This window comes from Tenrec ecaudatus, chromosome 11, assembly GCF_050624435.1.
Source record: "Tenrec ecaudatus isolate mTenEca1 chromosome 11, mTenEca1.hap1, whole genome shotgun sequence".
Lineage (NCBI taxonomy): Eukaryota > Metazoa > Chordata > Mammalia > Afrosoricida > Tenrecidae > Tenrec > Tenrec ecaudatus.
Genome location: NC_134540.1, coordinates 80,764,104 through 80,778,436, shown reverse-complemented (window position 1 = coordinate 80,778,436; position 14,333 = coordinate 80,764,104). Strand labels below are relative to the sequence as shown.

At 48.0% G+C, this 14,333-nt stretch overlaps 1 protein-coding gene across 3 annotated transcripts in view; it reads left to right on the top strand.

The window, feature by feature from the left end:
* UXS1 (UDP-glucuronate decarboxylase 1) overlaps positions 1 to 14,333 on the top strand; it is a 107,301-nt gene that overhangs the window by 27,982 nt on the left and 64,986 nt on the right. The window contains exons 2-3 of one of the 3 annotated variants that reach the window (XM_075563351.1): positions 10,810 to 10,837; positions 12,144 to 12,192. In XM_075563351.1, the coding sequence (XP_075419466.1) occupies positions 10,810 to 10,837; positions 12,144 to 12,192 (77 nt within the window). Of the gene's footprint in view, positions 1 to 10,809; positions 10,838 to 12,128; positions 12,193 to 14,333 lie in introns of all 3 variants that reach the window. The other 2 variants (XM_075563350.1, XM_075563352.1) reach the window with 2 other exon arrangements.

The following is a 14,333-nucleotide window of genomic DNA, read 5'->3' as shown; positions in this document are numbered from 1 at the left end:
CGAACCAGGAGGACAACATAAAGTGCGGAGGAATTCACAAAGAGACTGGACCATATGCCGACCCTAACCAGAATTAGCCTGACCCCCACCATCGAAGGGAGTACCACAGAAAGTGACCTTGAAGAGGCTTTGAGCATGTTGGGCGTTGTACAGCAGAGTTCTGCACACATAAGGGGGTGTCAGCATCCCTGGGAGCACTCCCTGAACCGCAGATGGCTGGCCCCCATCTCAGTTTCTGCTTCTGGAGGTCTGAGAAGCTGCCTTTCAAATGTTACAGGGACTTCTCGTCAGTGTAGTCACTCCCCCCCCAGCTCCCCCAAATCAGGGCAGCACCATGCACCATGGAATGAAGCATCACATAGTTCTGCCACCGCCGTGAGAGCTCTGCTTTTAAAAGCAGGTGTGTTAGCTTTCTGGGGACACTGTCTCCAAACAGCACGGACCTGGTGCCTCAGAAAGTTACTCCCACAGTTCTGGAGACCGGAAGGCCGGAAGGCAAGGTTTGGGCATGGCCGGGCTTCCTTCAAAGGCCCTTACTCTTTCTACTTCCTGGTAGTTGTCAGCCATCACTGGCATACCTCCCTGTTTGGGACTGAACTGGGTCCCTCAGAGTAGGGTGAGTTCCTTGACCTCCTGGACATTGGCTGCTGTTTGGAAACAGGGGGCTCCTCCTGCTGTGTTAATGAGGCCATGTGGGAGTAGGCGAGGCCCCAATCTCATCCCTTCTCGGGGTGTTTTGTTTGTTTGCTTTTTAATAAAAAGAGTAGAATAGGTGCAGACACACACAGGGGCAGAACAGAGTAGTTGGTCAGGCGGATGTGGAGTTCCTTCTCCATAAGCCAAGGAATAACCAGAATGCCCTGGGCTGCGTACAGACGGCCCCAGACTCCCTCCTCTTAGAGCCCGTGCCCTGATTTGGGCTTCTCTGTCTCCCCAAGTGTGAGACAATGTTCCCATTGTTTACAGCCACCCACTGATGGTGTTTGTGTTAAGGCCAGCCATGCCAGGCTGTGAAACTAAGACACTTGGCTTTTGTCAGCAAACTCCTATCTCTACCTCCATCTTCACATGGTTGTGTCTAAATTTACCTCTTCTTATAAAGGCATCAGTCATTGGCCTCGGGGCCACCCTAATTCAGTATGACCTCATCTTAACTGGTTACCTTGGCAAAAACAAAACAAACCACCCTGTTTCCAAATAAGGTTACATTCCCCGGCGTTCCAGGTGGATGTGGATGGGGGGAGGGGAGGTACTGTTCAGCAGGCACAAGGAGCCCATTGCCGTGCGCTCCTGGTGATAAACGAGGGTCTTGAGCTCCTGCTTTCTTCTAACTTAGATGTTACGGGGGTTTGATGGATCACCCTCCCCTTAGAAAGTTGTGATAATGTCTTGAACCAGACAGGAGAGCATCTTTGACAGATGTAAAAACTTCAATACCAAAGGGGAAGGTGGGGGGAGAAAGGAGGAACCGATCACAATGATTGACATATAACCCCCTCCCAGGGGGATGAACAACAGAAAAGTGGGTGAAGGGAGACAGCAGTTGGTATGAAGACATGAAAAAATATGTATATAAATTATCAAGGGTTTATGAGGGAGGGAGAGGGGGGAAATGGGGGGAAATACCAAGGGCTCAAGTAGAAAGAATATGTTTTGAAAATGATGATGGCAATATATGTACAAAAGTGTTTGACAAAAAATATATTTTTTAAAAGTGTTTGACACAATGGATGTATGTATGGATTGTGATAAAAGCTGTAAGAGCCCCCAATAAAATGATTTTTTAAAAAAACCAAACTTTCTGCCTATGAGTTGTAGAAATTAAAATAGTACAGAAATTAAAATAATACAATCGTATGTGGTTTTCACTATACCCCCTAGAGTTTATTGATGACAAAGTAAATGCGTATGTGTGTAACCTTAAAAATGTGTATCTTTTGAAAAAGCAAAACATTGATTTTGCTGTATGCATTAGTCTGTACTTTGCCTGGCTTGATTTCACTTTGACATTTTATAAGTGTAAATTTCTTTCAATTTTTATTTCTTTCTGTTTTTTCTTTTTATCTGTATCAGCGTACATCCTCTGGTCTAGCCAGATTTGTAAGGCAGAATTGGGATCATGACAGTGGTTGGGGAGGAAGCATTTAGGAACTAGAGGAAAGTTGTATTTTTCTTTTTTTACATTTTATTAGGGACTCATACAACTCTTATCACAATCCATACATATACATACATCAATTGTAAAAAGCACATCCATACATTCCCTGCCCCAATCATTCTCAATGCATTTGCTCTCCAGAAAGTTGTATTTTTCATAGTTGCAACATCGTACCCTGACTGGCTCATCTCCTTCCCGAGACCCTTCTGTAAGGGGATGTCCAGTGTCCTACAATTGGGCTTTGGGTCTCCAGTCTGCACTCCCCTGCTCATTCACAATGGTATGATTTTTTTTTTTGTTCTGATGATGCCTGATACCTGATCTTTTTTTTTTTAAGGAAACATCTTGGTGCAACAACCATGTCTTTTTTTTCCTTCTTGCCCTGTGGGAAGGTCAGTGCAGTTTCACGAGGCAAGTCTTTGCAAAGGCATGCACTGCTTAGGGAATGTTTGCCAACTTTCAGGACTAGCGGCTTTAACTCCAGGTGAGTGCAAAGAGGTGCGCCAGAAAGCCTGAAGTCTTGCGTGACTCCAGGACGCCTCCTGGAACTTCAGGAGGGCTTGGAGCAGGGCCAGGGCCCAAGAGAAGTCAGACTTGATGCTGGCGCCATGCGGCTTTGATAGGCTGGGCAAAATCCAGAGTTTTGTACTGGCCCAGGCAGTGAGTCTGTGCAAAACTGCTCCCTTGGCATGAGGAAGGGCTAGGGATGCCCTGAGTCTCTGCGGGAGACATTGAGCTGAGGCTGATGCTGTATTTGCTGCTTAACCAGCTACTTGCGGTCATAGTGCTATAAAACCACCATCATGCTGGTTGAGACTTGGGTCACTATTTTGAGTTGGGGCCGGTTCTGTGCTTCATGAGCTCTGGGATCTCAGGTGGGATGACTTAAACTTCTGGGGCTGGAGAATCCACCTGCACATGGCTTCTTCTCACACAGGTGTGCCGCCTGACAGACCACTCAGCTAGGACTGAGAGCATGCACCTGGCTTCTAGTCTTGGGTTAGGCAGACTTGTTGCATGATGGCCCAGGGGTCGTGACCCCTTTGGGGGGGTCCAACGACCCTTTCACAGGGGTGGCCCTATTCACAACAGTAGTAAAATGACAGGAAGTAGCAACGAAAATAATTGTATGGTTGGGAGGGCCACCACCACACGAGGAACTGTGTGAAAGGGTCGCAGCATGAGGAAGGTGGAGAACCACTGCACTAGAGTGAATGCTCCCATGGGGCAAAGGCCTGGACCTTCATGACGTAGCTTCAGAAGTCACATGATGTCTGCTGCCCCAAGTCCTCTCCATTCAAGGGGGGCACATAAACTCCCCTCCCCTTTAAAAATATAGTTTTATTACCATATAATTTACGTATCATACCATCCAGTAATTCACTCATATGAAGAAGGGTTGTACAGTCATCCCCACAATTAATTTCTGAACATTTTCTCATTTTCACTGTTGTTCGGGCCTTTTTTCCCTTCAGCCTCCCCTTAAACGCTGCTGCTGCTTTTTTAAAAAAGAAAACATTTTATCAGGAGCTCTTACAGATATTATTACAATCCAAAGCTCCGTTAGATCAAGCATAATTGTACAATTGCTGCCATCATCATTTTCAATACACTTTCTTTTCTTCTTGAACTCCTGGATATCAGCTCCCTGAGCTATGAAGACTGTATAACCCCACTCTAAGGGAAGAGATATCAGAATTTAAGGAGAATGGGTACATGGGATATTGTAAGTTATGGCAAACAAGTAATAGTAATACTAAAGGATAATTAATGCTGCTTCTGATGGGAGAAATGCCCAGGCGCTTTGGAGTCATCGCTTGGAAGTACCGCCGTGGGACTCTTCTCTGATGTAAAATGACACAGTGTAACGGACTGGACAGCTTTTGGTTAGCATTTAGCAGTCAAAAAGGGCGGCACTTAGGTGAAGCGTTTTCTTGCCATTAACACTCAGAAAGCCTTGAGGAGAACAGTAAACAGAAAGGATCGTTGGAATGTAGACAGCTGTGTCATAATTCAGTAAGCGTTCCTGGAACTTGCTCCGTAAATGATGCTCAGCTAAAAAGAGCTCAGGGTACCCTTTGCTTTTCTGGGATTTTGGTTCTCGGTGCTTTGGTGTTTAGACCTGAGCATGTGGAATTTTCGAACCAATATCTTGAATGAGGAGCATCTGCAACATCCGGGTATGCTTTTCTACAAAGCCCCCCCTCCCCGCCCCCCCACACACACCTCCCTTCCTTCCCCCGCCACACAAGGATTTCAGAGCAATGGGATGAATACCACTCTATTTCTTTTTTTGTGGGGAGGAGCACATACTACATGGTGTCTGGGGTAAGAAATAGCATAAAAGCTAGAGGGAAACCATTCTTGACAAACTTGGATATTCGTAAGAGGTCATTTTTTTAAAAGGAGAAATGAACTCCTCTGGAGCCTCCTAACCAGCCACAGGGTTTGGAGTGAAGAGCTCACACTGGGACGTGTCAGTGTGGACATCTGGAAGGCCACCACGAGCTTGTGCTGCAGAAGGCATGGAATGCCGCTGGCTCTAGTCTTCCCACTGTACTGGGGGTTAACGGCATGACTCCTGTGTGAGGAAGGATCTGGCTTGGAGTAGGTGCTGATAATGGCAGTGGTGATGACCGAGTTACCGGGACCAGAATGTGTACAGTGGCGATGTCATGATCCCTCCCTGGCCCTGGGTACCAGCCAGATGGATGCAATGCCAAGTTGGGCTGAAGCTCCCCTGTTAGCTCGACGCAGCTCTCCTATCTGCATTTCTGACTGGTGCTGCCTCCCAGCCGCCAGCCCTGCATGTCTGCCTGCCTCCCACGGAGACATCTTCAAGTGTAACTCAAGCGCAAGCGGTGGAGCAGAGGTACTCTCTTAGTCCATGAACTGGAATGTCTCATGAGACCGTGGCCCTAAACTTCTGTCTAAACCAAGGCCCCGCATCCCTGGAGGCGTTTGATTGCACTTAACCAGCCCCAGCAGTGATGCCAGTTATGTGTGTGTGTGTGTCATTGTAAAGGCTGTCACATCCTTTGGCGGTTAACTTTCCTGCAGGTGTGCAGCCTGTCTGTTCACAGCAGTGACAACAAGGGCCGTGTACCCTCTGTGTGTTGACTCCACGCGTCACCCTGGCAGGTGACGGCCATAGATTGCCGTTTGGTTTGGCTGACTTTGCCCGTGCCCATCTGTCCCTCACACCGCTGCTTTTTGTTTGGGACAACACAGCCTGGCACATCTCACTGCCCTTCATCACGCGCTAAATGCCTGCTCATTGTCCGTAAACGAGAGCCGGGCCCTCTTGGATGCTGTCAGTGGTAAAGCTGCTGTGCCTCCTTGCTGCATTAATAGGCTCTCTTGGGGCGTGATTGTGTTTGCTTGTTTGACAATTTACCTTGGCCCAGATTGACAGTTCAGCCTCCTCTTCCCCTCCCAGCAAAGGCCTCACTGGAGTTCAGCCTTCTGCCCTGCCCTTCTCCTCTCCAGTGTCTCCCTCAGCGTCCAGCCTGAGCATCCCCCTGCTGTGCTGTGGGGCTCACGGCCATCTTCACAGTTGAGTGACCTGCCTCCTCCTCCTCCTCTCTGCTCCCACAGGACCCTGGGTGGCAGCAGCCAGTACATCTCTGACCTACATTCTATCAAGGTCAAGAAGTCCCTGGATTAATCACACCTGTTCTTTCTAGCATCCCTTAGAGCTGGGGCCAGCGCACTGGCCAGAGCAGCCTGCTGCTAGTTTTGGTAAGGCCACCCCTGAGCCAAGAGTTACTGGAAGAGGATTCTTTCCTGACCCGTGAGATTTTCTCAGACACTCCCTGGGTTGCCCTGATGGCAGGGAGTGAGTGCTCACCCTGCGGTGACAGGTCCGTGTAGCCTTGAAAGAGATGAAGTGGGACACAAAGACTAACCGATGTCTTCTCTGAGTCTTCACTGGGAAAGTTTCCAGACCCTGGCCTGAGAGCTGGGATCTCCAGCCTCGTGAATCGGAATTCTGTTCATTCTTTATTTCAGGGCATGTTTAGCGAACCCGTGTTACGTGTATGTAGTTTGGTGCCAAAGATAAACAGCAGCAAACTAGACCGAGGGCGTGTTTGCTCTTTCACCTTGGAGCTCACATGTGACTGGGCGAGACAGATGGTGCAGTGAGTTACTCATTTTGGCTCTTCTAGCCACAAGCCTTTGTAACTCCCACCCAGTGCCTTTTTCCTGATGCTGCTGTGGAAGGGAAGGTGCTGGTAGGATCAGATGAGTGGAATTCTGATGCAGGGATTAGTCGGTTTTGCCATCCTCCTGGGTCTAAGATGAGCCATCCTCACGAGCAGGAAAGATTCAGAAGTGGAGTGTGTCCTTCAGACCCTGAGAGCCCTGTGCGGTGAGCCTCCTAGATCCAGGAGACTGAAAGCTGTGACACCAGAGGAGCAGCAGCCGAGCCAGAGCTCGAGACAGAAAGGTGGCCCGGTAGCCCAGCTGGCTGGTGAAGCGGAGTGTCTTCGGGCAGGAGGCTTGCTTGTGGAGCCCCAGGTCCTTAGCCAGGGAAGCTCGGTTTGCCGGCCCAGGGAACTAGAGCTGATGCCTTCCTTCCATCGCAGGCTTGTGGCTGAAGGATGGGCCCTTTGAGCATTCATTGGCGGTGCTACAAGAGCTTGGTTGCTTTGTCCTCACACAGCAGAGTCCAAGAGGCTGTGGTAGGGGCTGAGCAACGGGAGAGAGACCTGTCTGTGTATCCTGAACATTTCTGATTCTGAATTGTCACCTGTTCATGTCCCCATCTTTGGGAGATGTTGTCTGCATCTATGTGACCCTTGCAGTGCATTGTTGAACCCAGCCGAGAAGTAGACGGTGCTGTGGGAGGGACTGCTGGTATTCTGTCATTGTCAACGCTAAATGTCAGCCTGACTTAGGAACTACTGCTGCAAGACCTCACGCATTGGCTCCTAGCCAACTCACTCACTGCTGAGTCAGTTCTGACTCGTAGCACCCTGTAAGACAGAGTTACACAGCTCCTGAAGGTTTCCGAGAGGGTAACTCATTGCAGGAGTAGAAAGCCTCATCTTTCTCCTGTAGAGGAGCTGGTGGTTTCGAATTGCTGACCTTGTGGTTAACTGCCCCGTGCCTAACTCAGCACGCCCCCAGCACTCCTAGCTGGGGAGTATTCAATAGTATATTTTGGACTTATGTGTTGGAAAGGCATGTGCTCTAGCACCCATCCCCCCAGCCTCTATGAAAGGGCTTCAAAAATCGTGGAAAAACAGAGTGAAAAGAAATAGAATTTTTTCGTGGTTATTTTGAAGTCCTCCTCATGGTACTGTTATTTTTCAGCCTAGTCATTTCTCTTTGGATAGGCCGAGTCCCGAGGCACCAACGGGCACTTGAGTATCTGGGTCAATTCCTCCGAGCCTTTGTCTTGCCCTTGGCTGCTACTTGACCTGCTATCTTGTGAATGTGAATGAAGTCATGCGTTCCTAGAGTCTGTGAGGCAGACTCCTGTTGTGTCTGGTCTGCCCTCCCTGACCTCTAGACCTAATCTTGGGCTTCACTCTGCACCTCATGCTGCGCTTCATTCATGGCCCTCCTCCTGCTATGTGGATGCTGCCCTCTGAGCCCTGAAGTGGTGGGGCTTGCTTACCTTCTGCGGGCCTGAGCCCCAGCTCGTTGGAGGGAGAGCTAGGGAATGAGCCAGGGCTTAACACTTGTGCACCAATGGCGTGGGTGCTGCCTGACCCCACGGGGCAGAGCTGGTGAGCATTTTGCAGCCTGGTTATAAAGATGTCTTGGGGTCCTGCGCCTGCCTGGCAGCCTGCCATCCTCTGCCGAGTTGTTTAGGAGTGTGTTCCTGTGGAGGGGCAGGAGAGCAGCCTTCCACAAGATATGCTTCTTAAGACTTCCTGCCAAAGCATGCGCACTCTCCAGTCCTAAATAGAAAGAACCAGCATCCCCCCTGGAAACAAGCTTGCTCGGTCCAGCCATTTGCAATGTGCTGGTTGGAATGGCTGTGAAATTTTGTCTGATGGGTCCAGCTAGCTGACATTGAATTGCTGCCCCAGCCCTGGCTTCTCCTGTGAGAACTTCACCCTTTTCTGTGTGGTCTGGCTGGTCAAGGGCTCTTGAAAGTCGCCCTTTTCTAAAACAAAAGCACCTCTTCCAATTCCGGGCTTTTATTGGCTTCTCAGTCAGCAAGTCCACATTTGTATGGGGTCTTGAACTCATTCTGGAATTTCAAAAACGCTTTGGACACATAGTTTGTCCATCTTCATGGGTGGTGCCCTGTGTGTGTCTCCCGCCACACCCCTCAGCCTCCCAGACTTGCTGAAGCATCTTCACGGATCTATACCAAAAGAACCAATCCAAACAACAGAATAAATATATAAATAAACGAACCATAACCCATGGCTCTTGAGTCAACGCTGGCTCAGAGAGACACCAAAGAACCGAATAGAACTGCCCCTTCATGTTTCCAAAACTGCGATCTTTACATAAGTTGACCCACACAGCTCTCTCCCTCATAGAGCCCCCAACTTGAGGCGAGCATTGGAGCCCAAGCTGCCATGACTCTCGGGGGCCCACAGACCCCAGATTGAGACGTTAAGTCATAAAAGAATTCCTCTCAAATGAAATGACAGAGCTCACCGCCATCGCGTCGATTCTGACTCATGCAGAGCCTAGAGAGGGTTCCCAGGCTATAGATCTTTATAGGAGCCAAGGGCCCATCTCTGTCCCACGGAGCTGCTGTGGGGTCTGGACTGCTCCACGAGAGGCCTTTGGGGCTGCCGGCTCCTGCAAAGACTCCCTCACTGAAGCCCCTGTAGGTTTTCTTTGAGTCAGAACTAACTTGATGGCAGTGGGTTCGGCCTAGACAGTATTTGATGTCATTTTAGTATTCTGGGATTTTTCTTTATTGACAAAGGATGTTTACATTTAATTTTACCCTTAATGCTACGCTAGTCAGTTCTTTGCCCCAGCAGACTTTTATAAGGAATGTATTTTATTCAGCCGAGTTTTAACACGTGCTATACAGTCTAGGTTCAGGTGTGCCAGTTTGCGTACAAGTCTTTAAACAAGTATTTTTAATTAAAAATTAGAAATATTGTGAGAAATGTGTTAAAACCCAAATGGGGTTTAAAGCCTTTGTAGCAAGTAATTTTTTTTGTTTACAAAAGCTTTTCATCATATTGAACCTTTGTATTATATGTGATAGATTGAATTCAGTTCAAGGCAGTCTAAAGTACATCATCTATTAGTAATTAGTAATTCCCAGCTGTCCCTGGGGGGTGGGCAGTGTAAGGTGGGTGGGGTGACCTCTAGCAGGTAAATGCAATGTTCATTTAGAGGGTTCATTGGTAAGCCTTGTGCCCTGCAGTGCATAAAATCAAGCTTACTGCCATCGAGTCGGTTCTGAGTCAGAGGCCCCGCTGGGCAGAGTAGAACTGCCCCTTCGGGCTTCCACGGCTGTCACTCTATGGGAGCAGAAAGCCTCGGCTTCCGTACCTGGAACTCCAGGGAGAGTCATGTAAAGTCTCATGGCTCAAAGACATAAAAAAAAAAAATCAATAGTGAATATGGTATAGGTTTATTTTCACTTCTCCCACTTATCTCATGCCATTTTCACTGTTTTTGGAGGGTAGGGGGAAAGGGACACCTGTTTTATTAAAATCAGTACTGCTGTCGAAAGGGGGATGTGCTTTGTGGGGGTCACCAGCCTTTCCCTTTTTGACAAAGGACACTTCTTCCAGGAGCGTAGCTTTGGAGCCAGTTCTCTCCAGTAAATATTCATGAAACCCCTGCTGTATGCCAGGCAGTCGCAGTGGGAAGGGCCTTCAGGAGCTCCTGAAGCCGGCAAGTCCTGTGGGGACAGGGCGTTTCTCACTGCTTTCTATCTAAGCCTAGTCCTTAGAAGCATCCCTGGCACTTCCCGAGGTGTTCAGTGTTTTGAGGAGTGACCAAAAGACAGTGTACAAGAATATTAGGATCGTTGGATCATGGTAAAGGTTAATGGCATTGCTTTGGCATTTCAAGTCTGGAAATAATGCTCGGCTCGGTAATTGCTATTCTTTGGAAGGTGCTATGCTTTTCATGTTATTGACAGTAAACTATCACTACTGGAGCTGGTCGGATGGAACACGCATTGGAGGAAGGTCAGTGTTCACAGGGGCACGTAATTACCTGCCTTCCCGGTGTCAGCAAGGCAAGCAAGGCCCATAGACATGATGCTATGTGGCAGATGTGATCAGAGCTCACCAAAAAAAGAGGTCCTGTGTGGTGCAAATGGTTCCAGTGTGACTGCTGGCACTTTGGGAATTCGCTCAGCCGCCCTGTGGAAGAAAGGCCTGGTAGTCTTCTGTAGCGATCGTAGCCAAGAAAACCCCGTCGAGTCCAGCTGGACTCCCAGCAGCCTCCTGCACTGCAAAAGAAGAATTCTAAAGCTAGAGAGAAAGGTAGATGCGATCCTGCCCTCGGTTGTTGCTTTCAGCCAGATGGGGTTCTTTGGAATGCCAAGCGTGCACTTTATGGTCGGGATGTGCGATCGTCTCGCTCTCTCACGGCGTTTTTAAAAGACTGTTTAAAATTCTAAAGATGCAGAGTCGATCGGCGGGCATTTTCTGGAGGTTGTAAACTTAAATCTCGCCTTTGTTCTCTTCCTTTCCCCCTTACAGCTGTGTGGGGCAACATCGTTAATATGAGGTAATTTTCTTCTCTTTTTTTGAATAGTTGGATAATGCAGTTGGATTGTGTCGACAGATTTCTGTTGTTACATAAGCTACCATTGACGTCCTGGGCTGGGAGAAGAAGCTGTTAACTGAAACTGGCCCTTTCTGATACCCAGTGCACACCCGGGCTGTTCCCCCATCCTCTAGCCCCCCTAATGAGGCAGTCGATACCGACAGCAAGCCACAGGCCTCCTCGTGCAGCGATGACCAACTCTGTATTGCCCCTACCATACTTTTCCCTCCTGGACTCGATAACAGAGAATCTAACTTTCACGTCTAAGATGTGTCGTCTCCCATTTCTGACTAGCTGCAGCAAGCAAGCATACAGGGGCTTTCCCAAAGCCTTTTCAGAAATTAGAGTCTATGGGAGATGTGATAAGTCCTAACAAGACAGAGAAGTGCTGTTTTAGGAAAAGAGAATGGTCCGTGAACCCAGAGCAGCAGGCAAGTAGGTATGAGCGACGACCTGTCTCAGCCCCAGGAAGCCTTCTGGCTCCGACGTGCGTTATTGGTGCACTTACATTCTGGCTTCTAAATAGGTCAGGAGTGCCACTTGTTAAAGTCTAGGGTTAACTTTCTTTTTATGAAGCAAACAAAATTCCATCTTTTCATTTTAATCAGTCAGCAAGTAATAAGCATTCATTGTATAAACACATTGGGAGCTGGTAGAACAGTCTTGCATTTAGTGCCGTACAGTGGCACTTTTGGAGGGAAAACTCACATTGCTTTGTAACTTAAGGTTACTGTGGCCCCACCAAGCATTTCAGGCCACCTCGGTTTTGCAAGGTGAGTAGAGCAGTGCTGATCCATCTCTACCACGGGGGCCTGTGCGAGTGTCTTCTTGCTGAAGCCAATTCTGTGGGTGGCCAGGTGGGATGCTGAGATGAAATGTAAAAGAGCTCTGTTTTGCTTTGTTTTGTTCACTTGGAAGAATTCCATTTTGCACGAAATCCCCAGAAAACACCAATGGCCACCCTTCCTGACTTTAATGTAAATTTCTGTGGTAGATGCAAGGTAGTAGTGGGGTTATTTTAGCTCACGAGAAGCAGTGCACTAGGGACGATAGAACATAGTGTTAGATTTATTCGTTTCAGGGGAGGGCTGTCACCCAATTGGCCTGTATTTTCCCTGGGCCTACTGCAGGGCATTGGGACAGTGGCTGATGCTTGGGAGGAGAGGGAGATGTTCTGCCACGTTAACGGTGGCCCTTGGCTCAGAAATCGGGCGTGATGTCAGGGACCCTTTCAACCCATCTCAGTTTGTAGTTTTCTACTCAACAGGTCCATCCAGGAAAATGGCGAACTGAAAATTGAAAGCAGGATCGAAGAGGTGAGTTCTGTTTTCCATATTTTGCTTCTGTTTCTCAAAATTGTTGGTCACTTTTACTTGCTTGGCGGGTGTTGGTGTCTGTATTGTGACAGCTTGATGCTGTGGGAAGATATTGAGACCATCTCTTGAGGAAAAAAGTATTCCCCTGTTCAGAGTAGGCGGTTTGTTATCCAGTAGAAGCAGTCTCCTGAGTGAGTCGGTGTTTGAACAGTTGATAGAGTCGTGGCATAGCAAAGCAAGTTCTACCGTAAAGGTAACATGGATTTAAACTTTAACATGACTTTTCGGATGAGCCTTTACCAGGGAGGGAGGTACCTAAACTGCCAACACCCACTCACCTGAGCAGATGATGAAAGGCAAAATGCCTTTGACCTTGAGAATCAGGAAGAGCATCTATCCATCACTGCATGTGGGGATGTCATACTTACCCCAGTGAAAACTAGTCCCTGTGGTTGCTGAAGATGGTTAATGGGCATGGCTGCTACTTAAAAGGTTGGCAATGAGTCCACCTAGTGGCACTGTGGAATAAAGGTCTGGCTATCCAGCTCCAAAAAGCGTGCGGGAACCCGGCCAAGCACAGCTCTGTTCTAACGTACGTGAGGTTGGCATGAGTCAGAACTGATTGACAGCTGCATCTGTGTCTTCATCTTGTATTTTAAAATATTCACTTATACTGGAGTAGGTCCAAAAGTATTGCTATCAAACCATAGATTCCCTCTATTACACACATGCAAAAACAAACCGTGAAGCTATTGATTCTCAGCGTGTTTTCCACTCAGTGTGTGTACTTCTGAGGGTGTTGTTACTATCTCTGTCACCCTTCCCTGAAGAAATCTGCCGTGTCAACAGGCAATTTTCACATCGCAAAGTACTCAAACCATGTGCCTTTCAAACGGTGGTTGAGTATTGAGAACAAAAAGAGACTTGAAGGGGCGAGATCAGGGCTGTAGGGTAGATAGGGCAAGTGAGTTTTCCAGAAGAAATCCTTTTAAGACTGTCCTTGCTCCCCTCAACAAATCAGCAAATACCTTGTGTTGAGGGTGGGGGGTGAGGACCCTTCTCAGTGCAACTTCGCTGGCATTTTGCTTGCCCGTACAGTTTTAATTTTCTTAAAGACCTCTTCCAAATAAACCTGCGATCGCTGTGTCCTTCAAGGAATCAAAATTAGCCCTTTGGTATCTCAGAAAGTGTCGCCTTAACCTATGGAAGCTGACTTTTTAATCTTGAATTGAACGGGCCGGCAGCACACCTGAGAGCCACTGGTGGGGCTTTTGTAGGAAGGCATTCTGAGGGGACTAAGTGTGTTAGCCTGGGTTGACTAGAGAAACAAATCGAGAGGTTGAGAAACAAATCATGTGGATGAGAAAGTTTTATATAAAAGAGTAGTTGAATATTGAGAAAACATCTCAGCCCAAATCCAGTCCAGAAGACCAATATTAGCCCCTATGACGGATACCAGTCTCTAAATTCCTCTTCAGACGCACACAGCACATGCAATGACACTCAATGCAGGAAGATCACAGGCCAGTGAGTGGAAAGACTTGTGGATCCAGGGGTGGTGGAGGCATCTCAGCACTAGCATGGGTCTCCATGTGGCTCCTCCAGCCCCAGGGCTCTGGCTCCATCAGTGTGGCTCCATGCAGCTTGTCAATAGGAATGTCTCCCAGGGAGACAAGCTTTTAAATGAGGTCATCAAGCTGCGAACTGATTGACCGGCCAGACTCCTCCCCTTCACAAGTTGACAGGATATGATGTAACTTCCACACGAAGGCAAATGTATTACTGAGAGAGCACCCACTGATCGCACAGACACCTTTTGTTGGGAATACTTCTGTGTGTCTGAACTGAAGCCTTAGAGGCAGTACTTCATGACTCACCCTCATCTTGGTCAGTCAATACAGACATGTCAACAACTATTTTAATGCAGAGTGGAGAGTTGGAGGGAGTCGGGAAGAGCTCAACGCCAGATTCTAAATTAAAATCTTCACTTACTGATGTTTTAATTTGAAGTCAAATGTGGAGTTGTAGGGCAGACCTTGTATTGTTCTTGTTCTCGCACATTCAGGGGAGTTAGCACACACTGCTGTGGCTTGATTCATAGCCGGTGTTTATGTGGGAGAGCTGATAATGGGGATACAATT